Source organism: Antechinus flavipes, chromosome 2, assembly GCF_016432865.1.
Source record: "Antechinus flavipes isolate AdamAnt ecotype Samford, QLD, Australia chromosome 2, AdamAnt_v2, whole genome shotgun sequence".
Lineage (NCBI taxonomy): Eukaryota > Metazoa > Chordata > Mammalia > Dasyuromorphia > Dasyuridae > Antechinus > Antechinus flavipes.
The window spans coordinates 129,888,775-129,911,450 of record NC_067399.1 but is presented as its reverse complement, the minus strand read 5'-3'; the positions used below and the strand labels follow the sequence as shown (position 1 = coordinate 129,911,450).

Here is a 22,676-nt window from a genome sequence, read left to right as displayed (position 1 = left end):
TCTGAAGTTCTTCTAAAATATCTTCTGGTGGAAATTTGTTACAGTCCAAATATTTGTGAGTTCTGTCTCTCTGAAACTCATTCAGAGACTTGATCTGGTATTGATTTTAGGGAAGCCAGAAAGAGATTAGACATTTACCTGTCCATTCTCTGCTGTCTTGGTTCTGCCCTCCAAATTTTGTAATGGATTCTAAACTAAGAAAGTTGACCAAATGAGATCAGCTAGTAAAAAATCCAGAAGCAATAGAACATAGTATCCTAGCCTTGCACTAAACCAAACAATAACAGTTGAGAGTAAAGTCTTCTTATTTAATAAACCTTTTTACAAAACTGGATAACAGTCTGACAGAAATTAATTTTACACCAGCAAGTTATACCATATAGCATAACAAATTCCAAATGGATTCAAAATTTAAATATAAACGTTCATAATATGAAAAAATAAAATAAAAAAGGTAAGGAGATTCCTTTCACAAACAAGGGTGGGGGAAAATTCTAGGTCTGTATCAATTAGTGAAGACAGCTGATAATATCAGTAATATAAACTTGAAAATCCAATATACAATGCAAAATCAATATTTGAATAAGAAGTGAAAGATGGTTAACTGGGAAAACAATGCAAAAACCGTGTCACTAAGAATATCTCTGACAAATATCTGATATCCAAGTTATAAAAAGGATTGATAGAAATATATAATGACAAAATCCCTTTTTCTAATAGGTAAGTGATTCAACAATATGAACAGATAGTTTTCAAAAGAAGAAATACAGTATTCATGGCTGTTTGACAACTGTCAGCATGTATGAGCTTGTCCAAATGTATGGCATTCATTGGGAATATGGCAAAAGACAGGAAGGAGACAATGTTAATTAAGTTCAATAATTGGTATGCAAAAGTGTTTTATTGTAATGAGTTCTTAACAATGAAAATGGCAAAGAAGCATCAGCCTTTGCCCTCAGGAAGCTCACAGTTTAGCAGTTATGAATGACAAAGTAGAGAAAACATTAGCTATTGAATCAGAAAACCTGTATTTAAGTCATAAATATCATTTACTAATGATGCAACTCTAGATGAAATACTTAACCAGACTGAGCCTCAATTTCCCCATATTTAAAAGGGAAGCAATAGTGCTTTCATTATTTCCTTCAAAAGACAGTTATAAAAACCAAATAAGTCAATATCTGAGAAAAGCTTTACAAATTGTGAAGCACTATAGAAATGAATGGCCATTAATCATAGATCTTAACATCTTATGCCAAAAATCAAGAATCTAGGTAGTCTATGTTTGAACCCTATAGAATATTCAATTTTTTAAAGGTTCAAGAAGGTCATTAGTTACGGATACAATATAGTATCTGCCCCCTTTTTTTCTCCCCCCATGAAATATTTACATCTTGAAACCCATTCTAAGTAAAATTATTTAAATAAACTATTGTCTCTATGACGGATGCAGCACAATTTTAAAAGCACTCAGGTATTACTTTTTAAAGATATCTCAAATAGGGGAAAATGTTGAAAAGAAATGGGAATTATCAAGGATGATACTTTTATCCCCCCAAAATTTAAAAAGGACTAAGTTAATAAGCACTATAACATATGTCTACTTTCTCATTATTATAAATTCTTTATGAGAATGTCCTATATATGCAACATAGTTATCTTCTATGAAAAGAAAAGGAATAGACAGCCTTGTGCAGATTATTGTCTATACCCTTTCACATATTCATAATCTATCATACACTGAGAGATGTAAGGAGTATAAAATCTCACTCTTTCAGAATAACTGATGTAAAAACATATAACTCCATAGAATGAAATGTAGCCCTAATTTTTTTCCTCAAATATATGATCATATAAATATATAAATAAGCTTAAACAATTGAAAATATGTGCTTATATAAATGTTTATGTATGTCTATACTATGCATATATACACATGTAGTATATGTGTATATATTTCTTAAAAAAATCCCCCCAAATTCAGCTACAAATTTATTTATTGATCTGTACAGTGCTAATATCAAATGGACTCTAAAACATGGAGACAAATATGCATTCACCAGGATTATAGATTATGTCCTAAAAAGGTACAGATGAAAGGATTGACATAAATAAATATAAGAGGTTTTCAATTAAATAGAGTCTTAGAATATGATGCAGTCTCCTAAGTGAAATACAAAATAATATAAGAGGTTAGAAGGCTAACCACACATAATGAAAAACAAATATTGTTCAATTATGATATTCAGCGGAATAAATTCATCTACAGATATATACATACATACATATATAATACATACACATACACAATATCAGAATAGACTATATAAGGAATAGGATGGATGGGAGAGTACAGAAGGGAGTAATTTTGCCATTTTACCACTATTCTCTGGCACACAATAGATAAATGATGTATGTTCATTAAATGGAATAGAATTCAATATATATACATGCAAATTCAAACACACATCCAAATATATAGAATATAGGAGTAATCCTGACACCTTTGATCAATTTACCCAAACTGAGTTAATTAATCATAAAAGATAAGTGGCAGATCACAGAGTTAATACAATATTATGTTCTTAAAATGCAAAAAGTTGTTTAAAAGTGGTACTTCTCTATAGGGCATGGAGAAGTTTTCTGAGCAAAATTAAAAGGCAGATAGACATGTGATGGCTAAGGATTGGCCCTTTTGAAAAGTGGGACAGTTTCTCAATAGCCAGTTAAGACTAAAGACAGTATGAAGAAAATGTGGCAATAGAGAGAGTTAGTTATGGAAGAACCTAGCCTTTAAGAAAAAAATATTCCTCACCTTTCTTGGAATGAAGGGAATTTCACTTGCATCTCTTTTGTCAAATCATCCATAACTTTCCTTGGGGCTATTTTCCTAGAATAAGACACCAAAGCTAGTACAGAGCAAGTCTATTAAGCATATCACAATACAAAAGAGTATTTGTAAGTTTAAAAGTAAGTAGACCCTGGATATTGGTTGTTGAGGTACTGAGAGAAACAAAGTCTAGGCAACTCAGCTGAGAGAACTCCACCAGAGATATAATTTTGGACCCTGTAGTGCTGGAGGTATGAGTTGCCTTGGCCACATATATTTTCTAAAAGTATGTCTTTACACTAATATACTTAAAATGTGAGACTATTCCAACTGGCAATATTTGTGCTAGAGAAAGTGCATTTCAGTTTTATGGGGAAATTTTTGTTACTATTTTTTTTTTTTTAATCTTTGGGCTAGTTTTGCCTACTTTCTTCCCATTAAAGGTAAAAGTACCAGTTGAGGCACATGAGGTAGAACTTCATGAGTAAGATCTCACCCAGTTAGTTGATTCTGAGAGCACCAATTCCTCCAGGGCCCCAGAGTGTATGAGACTTGGGGGTTAACCCAAAGGAGGCAAGGCACTATATCACTACATATGTATGTGTGTATGTTTATCAGATATATACATATAAGCATCTTTATGGGTATAAATGTATACATCTTTATGTATTTCTTTGCGTGTATGTATATACACACATATAAATAATGCGTATGTGTCACTACTGCCAGATAGATGGTGGATAGGGATCAATGTCTTCTTACCCAGAGTTTTAGATAGCATGCATGTATGTATATTCTAACCTTATGAACAGAAGAATGAAAATTCCTGGTTGAAGAAGAAAAAAATAATTCATCACTAGAAGAGGGTGTTTATGTGTATGTATATACATAATACATCCTTCTATGCATGTATGTATACATGCATATGTCTATCGAAATACAAATTGAAATATATCAAAAATTGAATTGTAATTGGAGATAAGACTAGACTGCATTTGGAAAATTTTAAGATATATTCAATGATACCGATCTATACAGTGATAGAAAAGTTCATCACTTTGATAACAATATTCTCCTCGTGCTGCTATAGAATTTCAAAGCCAATAATATATTGGATTATAGATAAACAAGTAGAATGGAGCTTAGTGCTTATTTATATTATATCTTTTATTTTATTTAATGAAGAAACTGAGGCTCACAGATTATAATGTGACAAAGTCTGAAATTGACTCCACAACAAATGTTTTTCTGCATCATGAAGCTTTTCAAGCATAGATCCATTGGCTAATCAATTAACTTGAAAGATTCCACCCAGTGCTCAGACTAATGAATATTCATTCATTGTTTCAAGAGGAAAGAAAACTCTTATGCATTTATCCTTGGTAATTAGTAGTTAAAAAAAAAAAAAAAGAGGATAATGGTACATGGCCTTCATGATGATGAAGGAATATATATGGCCTTCCCATTACCCTGAACATCCCAATTCCCACCACTTTCAGGAGTATAGCAAATATGTAGCAGACTTTCCCCTGGCGTTATTGCAAACTATCCATATTTTAGAGCAGAGTTTCTTAAACCTTTTCTATTAGGGAATCCTTTTCACCTGAGAAATTTTTATGCAATCCTGGTTATATAAGTATATAAAAGAAATATACAAACCAAACATCTGCTGATAACAAATCATAATTTTGCAACCTCCATATTTGAGATTGCAAACTGCAGTTTAAGAAACTTTCTAGAGAATAAAATTCTAATATCATTAACAACTCAGATTGTTCCACTCAGATAAGTTAGCTTCCACACTGAGATTTGAGTTCAGATTCATGACAAAAATCTATCCATTTAAGGATATTGTATTTTGAATACTAAATTTCACCCGATCAAAGGAGAGAGAGAGAGAGAGAAGGAGAGAGAGAGAGAGAGAGAGAGAGAGAGAGAGAGAGAGAGAGAGAGAGAGAGAGAGAGAGAGAGAGAGAGAGAAAGAGAAAGTGAGGAGAGAGAAAGAAGGAGGGAGATGTGAATGTGAGGTTGGCAGAGAACTTGATAAAACCATACTTTGTTTTGCCTAATTTCCTCTTTCTCAGACTTAGGACAGAAACTTGGCAGTTTCTAAAAACTCAGTAGTTTGAGACATGTAGTATCACAGATCAAAAGGTTATTTCAACTCAAATGGGCTACCTTGTTCTCTCAAATTTATAAACATATAAAGTTCAGTACTCTACAAAGCTATTAAAAAATAAATAAAAACCTCACAGGCTCAATTAATAGAACAGGGCAGGTCTCAGAAGTCCTGGCTTTGATGATTACTCAGAATCTAGAAAATGGCTTTTTTATTAGCTCAAAAGATGATCCTTTTCTTTTCACCACCCTTGGCTTCCTCTCACCCAAAATTCTCTAAAAGGGTGTCAATAGTTCCATTTAAGCTTCCCTGAGCTTCCTGGTAACAAGGAAAGCTGGCACTTATAAGAATTCTCTGGTTATATTCAGTGTAGTGTACTAAAAAGAGTATGGGATTGGTTGGTGAGAGATATAAAATTTCAGATCTGGGCTCTAACACTTTCCAGCTGTGTGACCTTGTGCATGTAATTTTATCTGTCTGATCCTAGTTCTTCCATAAGTATAAATCGAGATGATACCTGCACTGAGTGCTACACAAGATGCTGTTAAGCTTTGCAAAGCTGATGATGCTGTAGAAATTTGAGAGAGATTATGCAGTTTATCAAATGCTTTCAGAATGAGTCTCCCACTGCTCCTCCCCTTCCACACAGGAGATTATGCCTCTTTGGCCCTTGGGCCTTTCCCTAATTCCCTTTTCTATTTTCTCCTTTTTTCCTCACAAAACCCAATGATAAATGGTCTTTGCCTTGGTGATTTAATGCTGTTTTGGCAAATGAGAGATGATCTTCTTACAAGCACTTTTAACTTAGCTCAGAATAGCAAATCAATCAGTGTACACTTTTCTATCATAATAAAAAACATGATCTATGTACACAGGCTGTCACAGATGACATCTTTCTTCATTCTGATGTTATGAGAAACAGATATGCCTTAGAGGAAACACCTGTTGGAGCTCCAAATCAGAGAAAAAGCTACAAGAAACCCACTTCATCAAAAAGGCATCCACCTGGTGTCCTTGCCAAGGCAAAAATTAATGTAATTTAGTTCACCATTCCTTAACTAAAGCTCCCTTCTGCCATATGCTTTGCAAATGACATGATCCTTGCAGAAATCTGCCTTCCTAGGGAGGCTAATAAATCATCTTCATGAATGCTCAGCACTGGGAGCCTAGGAATGGGAAGCCAGGGAACAGAACTGGAAGGCTGACGCCACTGGAGGGAGAAGGCAGCTGTGGGGCACAAGCCAAGCTCCAAGGGCTGGGGAGGGAAAGTCACATCGAGACTCCAGCTGGAAGCCTCTTGGCAGAGGGGGCTGAGAGAGCCTGGAAAGAAACCTAGCTGAGGGAGAAAAGTAGGGATTGGGCTAGAACAAGGCCGGACAACCCAAAAAAACCACGGTATATTAGGCTGGGGATGGAGTCATTCACCTTAATATCCCCGGCTTACCCAATATTTAGCTAAATCAATAATAATAATAACTATTTTTATTTATATCAATAACTTTTATTTACTACCTATTATATATCAAATATTTTACCAACATTATTTGATCCTCACAGCAATCCTGAGAAATATATGCTGTTATTATCCTTATCTTAAAAGTGAGGAAATTGAGGTTCAGAGAAGTTAAGTGACTTACATTCTCTTTCAACTATACCAGACTTCTTTTTAAAATCACTGCATGCTCCATTTCTATTAGAAATGTCTTTCAAATACCTTAGGACTCAGGAATTTTGAAAGCTAACTCTAGTAATTTGAAAAGAAAAAATAATTTCAAGAAATAAACACAGGCATAAATGATCTGCTTTGAGAAGTTTAGAGATTTGATAATGTTAGTAAATTATTATTTAAAATAGACTCAAATAAATCATTACTTTCCAATTTATTACTAACAAATCCCAGTCGGTAGTGATATAAAAATTCTATTTATAATAACTAAAGAAAATATAAAAATACATGGCAATCTGCCTATTAAACACAATAGGAATGAGATGAATAAAACTACAAAACACTAATTACATAAATAAGTAGAACTGTGTATTTGTAGACATATTATTTGTCTGTGGTTTGGCCTTGCCAATATAATAAAAAAAATCAATATTACCTAAATTAATTAGTTCAATGCCTTGGCAAACTGATAAAATTAAATTTTTTATTTTTTGTTGTAGGAAGATAGGCACATTAATGTAACGGCAGTGAAGTTTTTCTTTTATTTATCCAGAGATAGGTAGATGGCAGAATAGATAATTAGAAAGATCTGTGATTAAATTCCACCCCAGATACTTTCTTGCTATATGATCCCAAACAAGTCATTTAACCCCTGCCTCAGTTTTTCATTTATAAAATAGGAATAATAACAGCATCTTTCTCCCAAGATTGTTATCTTGATCAAACATGATATTTGAAAGTACTTTGTAAATCCTAAGGTACTATATAAATACTATGTGCTGTGTTTTGCAAATAGTAAGTGCTTAATGCATATCTTTTTTATTCATTGGTTCTGCCATTCTGGAAGGATATTTGTAATTATATTCAAAATATCATGTTCGGGAGATTGGGTTATAGTAGTGTTGTTAAATAAAAAGAAAAGGAAGAAAAAAGTTATCATGGTAGCATTTAAAAATGGATCAAAGAGAACAGAAATTAAGGATATATATACATATATATGTATATATATATACACACACACATACATATACATATATATATATATATATAGAATGCTTAGAAACTATTTTTTTGAATTTATTATGTGTTTAAAAATCACCAAAAAACAAAACCTAAAACTATATATAATAGAAACTCACTATTTCATATACAATTCATTTTTTTCAGAATTATAATATAGTATTCATGCAAATAAATTTGATTCCTTTTACTTATTATTAAACTGGAAGGGGAAATCATAAAGCAACGGGCTACTCTCTGTGATCTTAGCAAGTCACTCAATTCTCTCTACCTCAATTTCTCTAATTTGTAACAAGAGGAATTTTGTCTAGATGATGTCTACATTTCCCTCAAGTAAAATCTTACTATCTGATTATTAGTATTAGTTGAAAGGCCAGAAATTATCTGATTCAACCCATACCTGAGGTAACACTAATTTCTGTAACATTTCAGACAAATGTTGATCCAATCTCCTCTTAAATTCTTACTCAGGAGGGATAGCTTATTACCTCCTTTATTAATTCATTCTACTTCCTATTTGTCGGAAATGCTTCTTTATGTCAAACTTAAATTAACTTTTCTGTAACTTCCAAAGAGGGGTATGGTTGAATTCTCTCCAAAAAAATAAGTTTTTATTCATGAAAATTGTAATTAAACTCCTAAAAGATTCATCCCCTGGTGAAAAATCCCCAGTTCATTTAACTCATCATAGAAAAAAACATTGGTTAGAAGATTAAAAATCTGGATTCAATAATAATAATAATAATAATAGAATTTATAAAACTTTAAGGTTTTATTTTTTGATCACCTATATTCTTTCTGACCCTATTTGTCATTTTCTTGGCAAAGATATGAATGATTTGTTATTTTCTTCTCCAATTCATTTTACAGATGGGGAAACTGAGGCAAACATAGTTAAGAGATTTGCTCAGGTCACACAGCTATTAAGTATTTGAGTCCAGATGTGAATTAAAGATGAATCTTGCTTATAGTGCCCTAAACTACTGTATCTCACCTCTACTATAGAGATAATGCCCTACCTACTGTGCCACTTAGCTGATATATTCAGGTAATTACAAATAAATAAAATAGATCAAATACTGTGAGAATTCAGAGGGGAAGCTAAGTTTGCCCTCATAATAACTCTGAGAGGTAGGTATTATTATTACAAGTTTTAAAGATGGGAAAACTGAGGCAGAGAGTAAGTGATTTGTCCAGGGGTCACATAGCTAGTGAATATTTGGGACCATGTTTGAATTACTGTCTCCCTGACTCCAGCTTCAGCATTCTATCTAATAGGCTACTTTGCTGGCTCAGGGTTTGAATCCTGACTCTATTATTTAATATCTGTGTCTCCTTCGTGAGCAGGCTGTTTTAACTTTTCTTGGTCTCTGGTTTCCTTTTCCACAAAGTGAAAGATCTTTAATAGATTCTAAATCTTAATTCTATAACCCCAAGGTTTCAAATTCTTTCCTTACCCTGCTGAACTTCTTTTGGAGCTACTCTTGATCATCAATGACCTTTTTAAAATACAATCCTCAAACATAAACCATTCACAAGAGGAAGCAACATAGCAACCTTCTGGACATTATTATGCTCTCTTTGTATGTAGGTTGAGATCCCAGTCGATTTTTTCTTCATACACCTCACACATTAGATTTGCTATCCTCTTAAAACCTCCAGATAATTTTCAAAAAAAATAAATAAATAAACTGTTGCCTAATCACCTTTTCTGAAATTGCCTAGTTGAGTTTTTTTTAATCAAACTCTGTGACTTACATTTTTATCCATTTGATTTTATCTTTTTAGATTCAGTCCATTGTTCTAACCTGCTGAGAGTGTTTTGATTCCTGATTCTTTATTCCTACATACCTGATGTCACAACCCAGTTCTGTAAAAGCTATGCATATAAAATCAGAGATAACTCCAGGTTTTGTAAATATTACCAAGGAATAAAAAGGTTTTAGGTTTAAAAGGCACTTTCCAGAGTCACTTTATCCTGGGGAGGTAATTTTCTTGGAAATTCTTGCTACATAGGTAGGTAGCTGGCTTTCAAAATGCAAAGACCTATTAGAGTGTTGTGATGAATGCAAAGTATTAGAAACACTGAAGGGGACCTAATACTAAATGTAGATAGCATTAGAGGCACTCAAATTCTCCTGCATCTGGAAACCATCAGTGGAGGGAAGTCTGTTGTGGAAAGACATGCTGAGTGTTATAACATTTTACTTAGCACCAGTGACCTGTCAAGACTCAGTGGAGATAATGGAGATGAAGGCCAATTGGGATTTTTCATTGTGTTGTACTGCTGCCCTCTCTCTGCTTTCTTGGTTATATGATTCTTCTGATATTTTTAAATTGAGGAATCTTCAATAATGATTTAAAGTTAGAGAGTAGGACCTCTGGTGGGTAAGGCAAGATTGTGTTTGCTATTCCTTAATGGAAAGAAGTGGTTGAGTTTAGAACTTTGATTCTAAAACATTTTGTAACCCTTAAAGAAATTGTGTATTATTCTTATTAATATTATTTGGAGGTAAAAGGTAAGAGTTGGAATCAGGATATAAGAATCCAACAAGAGGAGAAATCGTTGGGAGAAAGGATCTAACGTATTCTATTGTAAAAGCTCTGGAGATTGATTTTGAATCACAGAATGAAGGATCTTAGATTTAGAAAGGCGCTCAGACGCCATTTAATCTAATTCCTAAGGAAAAATAAGTCTCATCTACAACATTCTCAGCAAGTGGTCATTTTTTACTCTGTTGAACATAGTAAATAGTGAAGAATTTGCAATTTGCTAAGGCAAGGTCTTTGACTTGCAGACAATACTAAACATATGGAGCATTTCCACATGTTGAGCTACAGAGTGACCTCTTAAAAGATTCCATTCACTGACACTAGTTAACCCTCAAGGGCCTAGAAGAACAAATCTAATCTTTCAAAACAATCCATTCAATCTTAATGAAAAAACCCTCAAATATTTCAGGATAACAGATATATTATCACCCTTACTTGAGTTCTCTTTTTTTCAGACTAAATACTCCTGGTTCTTTTAACTCATTCTTGTTCTTTATATTAAATATATGTTAGTACACTGCTAAAATTTTGGATGACCATGTCACTTTATTGACTCAAATTGAACACAGAGTCTTTAAATCACCCCAACATTTTTATATAAATTACTTTGTAGACAAATCTCACTCAGCTTGCACTTGTACAATTGAAGTTTGGAACCCACTTAAGGGACTTTGCACATATCATTTGGTCTTAAAGTTTGCCACATCATAACAGCATTAAAATTTGTTTGGATCCTTATTCTGTCATGAAACCTATTAGTTATCTATCTATCTTAGTTTCATGTAATCTGTAAACATCCACAAGCATCTATATCATCCATATCATATTCATACCATCTCAATGACTTTATCCAAATCACTGAGGAAAAAGTAAAGAATCCGTCTCTGTAGCATTCTACTTGAATTCTTTTTTTCCTGAATGATATATATCTATTAATCACCATTTTTTTTATCTGTTGTTAACTCATCCTAAAACTACTGAATGTGTTTGCTATATTAATACCTTCCTATTCTTGTCTATCAGTATACAAAAAAGGTTTTGTGAATATTTTATTGAAATTCTGTTTATACTATGTTTTTAGAATTTGAAAAATCTACCAGCCTAATAACTCTTTTAAAAAAAATGGTAGTCTTGCATGATCTAATTTTGAGGAACCCATGCTAACTTACAATGACCACTGTTTGGCCCTTTAAAAGCTTACAAACCATGGCTAATGGAATTTTGCTATGTTTACATGAAGCTCACTGGCCCATATTAATTTAATAAAGACAGGAAGAGAAGAATCTTTATTAAGTGTCTCCTATGTGCTAAAATATTTTACAAATATTATCTCATTTGGTAATAGGATAAACTATCTTTTTTATTTCTTGAACATGGAGTACTTTCTTGCTCTTTAATTTATGCAATGATTTCTTTTTTTTCCCATTCAGTTGACTTTTCTTGCATAGGATTCATCTCTATTATGCATTTTCACCAAATGTGGCTGTAATATTTCTATTACTAGTGAATTATCTCCTTCTATCAAAAATGTCTAGGTACCCAATCTTACTATTTATGAATCATAACTACATAGCAACAGAAGTCTAGCATTAGAAAAGATCATGGGAAAGGGCATATGGTCTGATTTTTATTTATCCAGAATTTTTTTCCCACACAGAATGACCTAGGTACAGTGTCTGGCACAGAGTTATCACTAGATAAATGTTTGTGGATTGACTGAAAGATTGCACAAGAGCTCTAGATAGATAACTGCTATATTTTGTGGCCAATAATAGACTGAGTGTACATGCTTCACTTAGCAATGGCATTTACAGCAGATGAAGCCCAACAGGCATTTTCCTTCTGAGGACAGCAATCTGAGATGTAACGTTTTCTGGCCAACAACCATCCTGATGACCTTGGTCAGCTGTTCTATAACATATACTTCTGGTCACAGACGCCCTGAGCAAGAGTGATGATAATTCCCAGAATACACCATTTCTGCCCCAACAATAACAAATCAAACTACAAAGTCTATTAATGATGAGAAATCTCTCTCTTTCTCTCTCTTACACACACACACACACACACACACACAAAATCTCTCTCTCTCTCTCTCTCTCTCTCTCTCTCTCTCTCTCTCTCTCTCTCTCTCTCATAGAAAGCCCAAGAAAGAACAAGAGAAAGTGTTGCAAAGGTGTCCTGTACCAGTCAAAGCCTGTTGTTCATTCCTTGCATTAGACTGCAAATATATATGCATGTAAAATAGCTCTTACTCTGTATAACATCATCACCTTTGAGTATAAGCATTGCTGATATAACTGAAATATGAAAAAATAGGATCTTGGAGCTTGGGTCATAGTCTTGTGAGAAAAGCCTTGGATTAGGGAGAAGGCAGTAAATAAGGTTCTCATTGGATTTCCAGTCCAGACTCACTGAGTGCTTTCTTTTCAACTCATATTCCAATCAATTAAAATGATAACCTTCCGTTTCCAGCTTCAGAGAAATAAAATGTTATGATGAAGATCATCTTAACCTTTCTTGTGCTATGATTTTCATATAAGAGAGTTTTCTGCAGGATAGTTTCAGAAATATGAGATTATTAGAATCTAACTTTTTTAAACTTTTTTTTTAATTTTGATTCTTTATTGTAGGAGATGACCCTAGGTTCTTAAAAGTTAGGAGAACAGAACATAAGTTTTGACATATCCTACCAAGTTGGAAAAGCTTTTGTTTATTTTGGCAATGGACTGTATCTTTTGTATCAGAATAAATGAATGAAATATAAAGAACCTTGGTAAAAAGAAAGACAGCTAGTTGGAATAGTGGATAGAATACTGGCTCTGGGGTCAATTGAATTCAAATCCATCCTCATACTTATTAGTTGTGTAAGCAGTAACTCATTTAATCCTCTTTACCTCAATTTCCTTACTTACTAGAGAAGAAATTAACAAAGCATTCCACTATCTTTTCCAGGGTACTCTAAATGGGGTCACAAAGACTTGGACATGATTGAAAAATGATATAATAACGGTGATAGGAAGTCAGCTTTTGATCATAGTTACTTTCTAAAGAGTATTTGCTAATATCTATGGGGATTGTGATCTAGAGTTTGGTAGAGAGAATGTTCCCACTGATGAAATATCAGATATTTTGACATTTTAATGAATTATATAAATTATATAATTATATAAATAAATTATATAATATGAATTATATAAAGAATAGGGGGTCAGATTTTTGGGGAGTATCCTGAATTAGCTAATTTTGCGGTCTGAACAATGACAAAACTTTCAAAAGGATGTAGGGTAGGATAATGAAAAGAGCACTAACTTAAAGACTATGTCACTAATAGGCTGCATATTCTTGATAAGTCATTTTCCCTCCTTGGGCCTTATTTTCCTTTTAGAAAATGAAGGGACCTCATTTTAAATTCTAGGTTAGTTACTTTTTATCCATGTGGCCAGTATGGGCATGTCTTGTTACCATTTTGGGAATCCTTTCCAAATTTAAAATTCTATGCATAATGCATTCTTTCCTTTTATGGGTGGTTGTAGCTCTTTTAGGTCTCAATAAGGAAAGGATCATCCAAAGAATCTCTTGTTAAGTTTTTGAGCATGATACTCTCTTTTTTAATGTACCATGCTTATTTGTTTAACTTAATGCCCTTCCCATAATTAAAAATATTTCCTTTAGGTGGCATTTGGGTATGATTTATGGCATTAGGATAATTGTCAGAATTACTCTAGGTAATTAAAATACAAAATGAATGCTGCCAAAGACTTCCAGTCACTCTCAGTTTCCTCATTAAAAACTACAAGCTGACCGAATTATAAATAGACTGGTTTGCACAACTTCCTAGCAAAACCTAATTATGAAATTTATCCATATTCTCTCAGAACTTACTCCATCAGCCATGCAAATTGTGAAAATAATGGAGTTATTTTTAATGCTAAAATTACAGAATTAATAATTCAAGGTTGGGAAACAGTAATTAAGCAATTGTGCAGGACTTTACTGCTCTTTTCACCATGACCTCAATTCTTTAACATGCTTTGAAGAGTTAAAGAATTAAGTATATGATTATTAAGCATATAAAGTATATAAAACAAACTTTCAATGAAATTCCCTAAGAGAAATACAAGATAAGGACAATGTGGATCATCAGAAAAACAGTGAATTTGGAGTCAGAGGAATGGGAAACAAAGCTCACCTTTACTAAGTACTCCTTATAGTAGTTTGTTGGTTAAGTCACTGGATTTTTCCTTTTTGATCTCCTTATTTTAAGATGTGTGTTGGACTTCCTCCATCCTTTAAGTTTATTATTCTATGAACTATATTCATTCAAAGGAATCTAAGAATCATATACTATGAGAGCTAGAAGGGCCTTCAATGAATATCTAGTACAATATCAACATTGCCCTGACAAAATTGAAAACAAGTGGTCATCTAGCTTCTGCATAATCATTACCAGCTATGTTAAAAAGAGGAGAAGGACATATAGAGATTTCCAAGATGAGAAGGCCATTGTATTAATGAGAAGAAAACATAATAGATTTTCTGTTAATGTATGAACTTGTTTGCTTTCGTGGATAACAATGAGAGCAGCAATCATGGATACGAGAGCTCTCTACATGAAAGGATTGCAGTGCAACTGGGAAATCACACTATTAATACATGCTCGGGCAAAAAGAAAATACCCATTTACTCAGAATAAAATCGCATGAAGAAGCTTGAGATATCTTTCTATAGAGACAGCATGGTGTAATGGATTGAGTATTGGACTCAAAGTTTGGAAGCCATATATAATCTCACCTGACATTCCATGTATCTCCGCAGGCAGGTCACTTAACTTTTATGAGCCTGGGTTTCCTGATTTTTTTCCATGATTTTTTAAAGTGGATAGAATATTGCCTATAGTATCAACATCACAAAACTGTTGTGAGTTGAAAGGGATTTATGAACTTTTAAATCCTATACATGTCAGCTGTGATTAGAGTTTGTTTGTCACAGATTCAATTTAGAATTCATTTTATCCAACCTCCTCATATGGATGAGGGAAGAGAGCTTATGTGACATAGGATCATAAGGTAAGAATTGAAAAGGATTCTAGAGGCTGTCTAGTACAACTTCTTAGGTTATAGAACCCAGGTGCTTTAATACTGAATCCAATGCTTTCTTTCATTATATGACAATGCTTTGCTCCCAATTACTTGCTCAGTACTGAAACCATACAGTAGGTATGTGGTTCATTGGTAGAATACTAGACTAGGAATCAGAAAAACTCATCTACAAGAGCTCAAATATGGCTCAAGTATTTATTAGCTGTGACCCTGCATGAGTCACTTAACCCAATTTGCTTTAGTTTCTCATCTATAAAACGAGCTAGAGAAGAAAATGGCAAACAACTTCAGCATCTTTGCCAAGAAAACCCACAGATGGGGTCATGAAGAGTCAGATATTGCCGAAATGATTGAAAACCACTGAATCATAGCTTACATTCTGGCCTTCACAAGTAACATGACTGTTTTTGGACTTTGCTAAGATTTACTGGTTTTGATCTCCCTTTCATATGAAAAAATTCCTGTCAAGTTGGCCCTTTCAATTGTCCTTTTGGGGCTTTAAGGACTCTCAGTTCTGCCTCCCAACTGTGTCCAGAGGAAAACAATTCCCTTTCTGCAACTCATAACTCAGAGAACTTCTATTAGAACTTTGAGTTTCAAAGGTTTTACTTCACTGATGTACTTACTGTCCAAACTCAGGATCTTGTCTCTTCTTACACTTGGAATAAATAAGTAAAAGAGTTTTTTAAAAGAGATTGGACTGGATATCTTCCATTCCAATTCCAAAATTGGACTATTTCTTCCAGACTTATTAAGTAGGATCATAAGAGGTCAGAAGGTGTTGGAATAGAGAGGTAATTTTTCCCCTCCATTTTCTACTTGAATTTCATTCTAATTCACATTAATACATAAATCCTATCTCTAATATATTCACATCTAATGCTTTATACATAGTCTTCTTAGTGTCTAAATGCTTGTGAATAATGGTAGTAGAATCAGGGAAAAGAAATAGAGACAAAGTGGTTGCAAAGTAGGTTTCATATTAATATATAAAAACTCAAAGGGAACTCAGAGGTTCATTTGGATGAAATAAACATGTTATAGTACAAAGCTTCCTAAAGTAGGACACAACCCAATATTGGGTTGTACAACTAAATTATGATTTATTTTCAGTAAATGTTTGATTTATAGACCTATTTTATATACCTAAATACCCAGGTTATATAAAAATTTCTTGGGCAAAAAAGGCTTGCAAATGGAAAAAAGTTTAAAATCACTGATGTAGTACACTGGATTTGAGAAAGACTGCTTTGGTCCCTGGTTGAGACAGTAGGTGTGTCTCTAGAAAAGCCATTTCTTCTTTTTCCTCATATGTAAAATGAAAAAGTTGAACTTGATAGTCTAATGAGTTCCCTTTCTCTTCTAAATCTATAATCTATTCAATAAGTCTGGAAGAAAGTGGAGATATCCAGGCCAATCTCTTTCAGATAACTCTTATCACTCATATCACACTTATATTGAAGTATAAGGGTGGAGCCAAGATGATGCTGTACAGCCAAGGACTCAGGCAAACTTTTCCAATATTTCCCTCCAAACAAATTTCAAATAATATCTCAAATTAAGTTTTGGAGCAGCAGAGCCAACAGAAAAGGGAGAGACAATTATCCAACAAAAGACAAATTAGGAGATCCATAGAATCTGTAACAGAAGAGGAGGTGACAGCAGCAATAGCAACTTTGGGTACTCTCAGTCTAGAGTCCATAAGGGGGTTGGACAACTTGTCAGAAAACTATTACAGGGGATTCTTTGCTGGCACTTGATGGAGTTGGAGCTAATTGGCAACTCTATAAACAGTTTGGGGTTGCAGTTCCATAGTGAAGAGGAATGCTTATTATATCCAGTCTACAAGGGAGCAGGGAACCTGTTCATAATTCCATGATCAAGAGAAGCACTAGTATTTGTGGCTACAGGACAGCGGGGAACCTTCCTAGGCAAAAACCAGAGTGCTCACCAGGGAACGGTGACCATATCTCTTTCAGGTTAATACTACTTTAGAAGTAACAACAACTTGCATGATCCCAGAACCCACTCTGAAAACAGCAGAAAAAAAGAATGCTTGAGGCAGTGTCTGAGCACTTTTGAGCAGAGCCCAACATAAAGCTCAAAGTAAGGAAATAAGCTGAAAAAATGAGCAAACAAAACAGAGCCAAGATGGCAAAGAGAAGCCAGAACATTGCCTGAGCTCTCTCCAGTTTCCCTCAGAATCAATACTAGATAAAGCCTCTGAATGAATTCTGGAGTGACAGAACCCATAAACATTTGGAGTAAAACAATTTTTCCAGCTTTAGGTATCTTGGAAGAACTTCACAAAAGGTCTGTCTCACTTGGGCAGGGAGCCCAGCACAGGTGTGGTGCAGGGAATCCAGGGAGGCTCTTAGTCAAATGCATACCAGCAGCTTTGGTCCCTTTACCCTGGAAGGCGAATTGCGAGGCCCTAAACCAAAGCACAACTGGGGGCAACAGGCCAGGCCAAATCAATGCAATGGAAAAGCCAGCAGCACTACTGGCCCCAGAGTGGAAAGCCAGTGAGAGGTCTCTGTCCTTCTGCTAAAGAAGCTTGGGACAATTCCTCCTGTGCTATAGGAGCAGAATTCAACTTTGTAAAAAGAGCCTGACCATAGAAAGCTGCTATGATGACATAGTAGATCATAAAAAAGAGAGCAATGACAAAATGCCTACATGTGAAGCTTCAAAGGGGCATGGGAACTGGTCTCAAGTGCAAAAGGTTCTCTTTGAAATGCTTAAAATGTATTCTAAAAATTAAATAAGTGTGATAGAAGAAAAAGTGGGACAAGAAAAGAGAGATATGCAGGAGAATTATGAAAAAGAAGTTACTAGCTTAGGAGAAAAAAAAAACATAACAGTTCGAGAAAGAAAGCACAGAAATTGATTGAAGAAAATAACTCCTTAAAAATAGATTTGGCAAAATGGAAAAAATATATTGAAAAAAATAACTACTTAAAAATAGAATTAGTGAAATAGAAAAAAAAAAAGTCCACTTAACCAAAAAAAAAAAAAAACCTTATTTAAAGGTACAATTGAACAATGCAAAAGGAGGTAAAAAAGCTAAACAAAGATAATAATTTACTAAACTTGTAATAGGACAAATGGAATGAGACGTCAAGAATCAGTCACAAATTTTTTTTTTAAAAAATGAAAACAGAAAAAAAACAACATAAAATACCTCATTGGAAAAACCATCAACCTGGAAAATGAACCCAGAAGAAATAATTTAAGAATTATTTGACTACTTTAAAGCCATGATGAAAAAAGAGTATGGACAACTGTTAGAATCCTAGTGTTAACTCAATGGGATTGATAGAAACAATGCTTGTGTTTACACCTTTGAGAGTTCACACATTGGCTCACACATTGGAGTTCACAAGTATGGGAGATACACAAAGTTAACTTTGTAACTTTGTGAATTCACACCTCCCATAATTCCATTCTCAGAGGAGGAGTCAACCTTTGAGTTTACATCTCTGAAAGAGCATAAAAAGAGTTGAGCTCAGTCAGGAGAGATCAGTTGAAAAAGATTGAAAGCCAGAAGTCAGTGAGTTTGGGAGATTGCCAAACTAGAGACTGCAGTCAGGCAGAAAAAAAGGATTAGGAGGAGTAGAACCAAGATTCATAGGGAGCTGGAGGTGACAAAGGACAAGCTGCAAGAACTCGTGGAACCAAGGAAGAAGATAGGCCTCTAAGAAAACTAACTGGGCTATTTTGGAAGAGACAATAAAAGACTGTAGTTAAATCCCTGCCTGTTTTTGAGGTGATTATTACCCTCAACTGAAACTAAGGCTGCCTCCAGAAAACCTCCCCAAGAAACCTGCTCCCAGAGAATCATCATATATTATAAAAAAAGAAGAGAATACCACAGACAACATCTTTCAAAAAAAAATTATCAAGAAAAATTGCCCTAATATCCTACAGTCAGAGGGCAAAATAATTATTGATAGAATCCACAAATCACCTCCTAAAAGAGACCACAAAATGAAAATGCCAAGGAATATTGTAGCTAAATTCCATTGTTATTAGACTGAAGAGAAAACACTGAAAGAATCCAGAAAGAAAAAAATTCAAACATACAACAAAAATTAAGTGTAATAAAAAGCAATGAAAAAATAGACCAAAAGTTAATTAGAAACTAAATCTAATCCTAAAGAATGAGTATTTGAAACAACAAATCATAGAAACAATTGATAATTTCATCTAAGAAAATGACATAATAATAAAACATACCAAAATATAAGAGATGCAGTTCTTAGGGGAAATTTTATATTTCTAGATGCTTACATGAATAAAATAGGGAAAGAGGAAATGAATCAATTGGGCATGAAACTATTAAAAAAAAAACCTAGAAAAAAGGGAAAAAATACCAAATTATAAATTCTGAAAATCAAAGGAGAGATTAATAAAATTGAAAGTAAGAAAACTCCTGAACTAATAAATAAAATCATGAGTTGGTTTTTATGAAAAAAAAAACAACAAAAGAGATAAATCTTTGATTAATTGATTAAAGAAAAGAAGAAAAATAAATTATCAATATCAAAAATGAAAAGGTAAAACTTACCTCCAATGAAAAAGAAAATAAGTCAATAATTAGGAAATATTTTGCTCAAATGTATGCCAATAAATCTGACAATTTAAGAAAAAATGTTTGAATGTTTACAAAGGTATAAATTGCCCAGATTAGCAGAAAAGGAAATAAAGTAAGGAATTGAAGAAACCATCAATGAACTTCCTATGAAGAAATCTTCAGGACAGGGGGATTTACAAGTGAACTAAAGAACATTTAAAGAACAGTTAATTCCAATATTATATAAATGATTTGGAAAAAATAGGGGAAAAAGAAGTCCAATCAAATTCCTTTTATGCCATAGATATGCTGCTGATAACTTAACCAAGAAAAGCTAAAACAAAGACAAAATTATACAACAATTTCCCTAATGAATATTGATGCAAACATATTAAATAGAGTATTAGTAAAAATATTATGGCAATTTATCACCAGAATAATATACCGTGACCAAGTGGGCTTTATAGCAGTAATGCAGAGCTGGTTCAATATAAGAAAAACAATCATTGACCTCATCAACAACAAAACTAACATAAGTCATATGACTATCTCAATAGGTAGAGAAGAAGTATAATACTTATTCCTAATAAAAACACTAGATAGAATAGGAATAATTGGAGTTGTCATTTAAAGAATCAGTAACATCTATCTAAAACCATCAGCAAGCATTATATATAATGGGATAAACTAGAACTATTCCCAATAAGATCAAGAGTGAAATAAGGATGCCCACCATTATCACTACTATTATTTAATATTAGTAATATTAATAACAGAAATATTAGCTTTAACAATAAAAAAGAAAGAGAAATTGAAGGAATTTGAATAGGCAATGAGGAAACAAAGCTAACACTCTTTACAAATAATATGATGGTATATTTAGAGAATACTAACAGACCAACTAAAAAACTACTTGAAACAATTAACAATTTTAGCAAAGTTGCAGGATATAAATTAAACCCATATAACTCAACAGAGTTTATATATGTTAATAATAAAGCTGAGCAGAAAGAGATAGAAAGAAAAAATCTCATTTAAAATAATTGTAGATAATATTAAATATTTGGGTGTCTACCTGCCAAAACACCTCAGAAAATTATATGAACACAATTAAGAAACACTTTTCACATAAATAAAGTTAGATCTAAACAATTAGAAAAATTGTTAATTGTTTATGGATGGGCTAAATTAATATAATAAAAATGACAATTTTACTTAAATTTGTGTATTTATTCAGTGCCATGCCACTCAAACTGCCAAATAATTACTTTATAGAGCTAGACAATATAATAACAAAATTCATCTAGAAGAATAAATGAGGGAAAATACAAAAGAAGGTGGTCTAGTTGTACCAGAACTAAAACTATATAATAAATGGGCAATTATCAATGCCATTTGGTATTGGGTACAAAATAGAGTAGTGGAATAGGTTAGGTACACAAGATATGATAATCAATGACAAAAGTAAGATTCCAGCTTCTGAAATACAAAATTGCTATTTGACAAACATTTCTGGGAAAATTGGAAAATAATATGGTAGAAACTAGACATAGACCAACATCTAACTCCCTATACTAAGTTAAGATAGAAATGGGGACATGATTTAGACATAAAGTGTAATACTATAAACAAATTAGGAGAGCAAGGGATAATCTACCTGTTAGACAATTTGCAGATGAAGTAATTAAAGTTATTTAGAATCACATAGAAATACTTTAAATCACTATTGATTAGAGAAATGCAAATTAAAATACCACTTCATACCTTTCAGACTGGTTAAGTAACAGGAAAAGAAAATGATAAATGTTGAAGGGGATAAGGAAAAACTAGATTAATCCATTGTTGGTAGAGTTGCAAACTACTCTGACCATTTGAGACAGCAATTTAGGACTATTCCCAAAGGACTATCAAACTGTGCATACCCTTTGACTCAGCAGTGTCTCAACTGGGTCTGTATCCTAAAGAGATCATAAAAAGGGAAAAGGACCCATATGTGCAAAAATATTGGTAGCAGCTTTTTTTTTTCCAGTGGCAAGGAATTGCTTGTCCATCAATTGGATAAGTTATGATACATTAATATAATGGAATATTATTGTTCTATAAGAAATGATTAGTAGATTCATTTCAGAAAAACTGGAAAGAATTACATAAATTGATGCTGAGTGACATAAGCAGAAGCAGGAGAACATTATACATAGTAGCAACAAGATTATGTAATGATCAATTATGATAAACTTAGTTATTTTCAGCAATGTGGTGAAATCAGACAATTCTAAATTGTGGAGTGGAAAATGCAATCATCACTCAGAGGAAAAAAAATTGGGACTGAATTTGGATCGAAGCATAGTATTTTCATCTTTTTTTTTTGTTTTGTTTTGTTGTTTACCTTTTCTTTCTCTTGTTTTTCCCCCTTTGCTCTGATTTCTTTGCATAGCATAACAAATCAAGAAATATGTTTAAAAGTATCAAACATATAAAACTTATATCAGATTGCTTGCTGCCTTGGGGAAGAAAAGGGAAAGGAAGGACAGAAAAATTTGAAGCACAAAAATCTTACAAAAATGATTATTGTCTTGACACGAATTTGGAAATTTGGAAATACTATTGAGAAAAACATGGGCAAGCAACAGCAACAGATGTTACCCTAAAGTATAACATTAAATGGCTACCTATCCAAAAAGAATTTGTAGAAGAATTCAAAACAAGACTTTAAAACTCAAATGAGAGAGATTGAGAAAAAACTAAAAAAAAAAAAAAAAAAAAACTATTTAAGAAAATCAAGATTATTAAAGGACTAGAAAACTAGAAAA

At 33.2% G+C, this 22,676-nt stretch overlaps 1 protein-coding gene across 1 annotated transcript in view; it reads right to left on the bottom strand.

Annotated features, from left to right (window-relative positions):
* Nucleotides 1–22,676, bottom strand: part of KCNU1 (potassium calcium-activated channel subfamily U member 1) — a 268,697-nt gene that overhangs the window by 59,505 nt on the left and 186,516 nt on the right. The window contains 1 exon segment of the mRNA XM_051975505.1: nt 2,816–2,890. Coding sequence (XP_051831465.1) covers nt 2,816–2,890 — 75 coding nt within the window.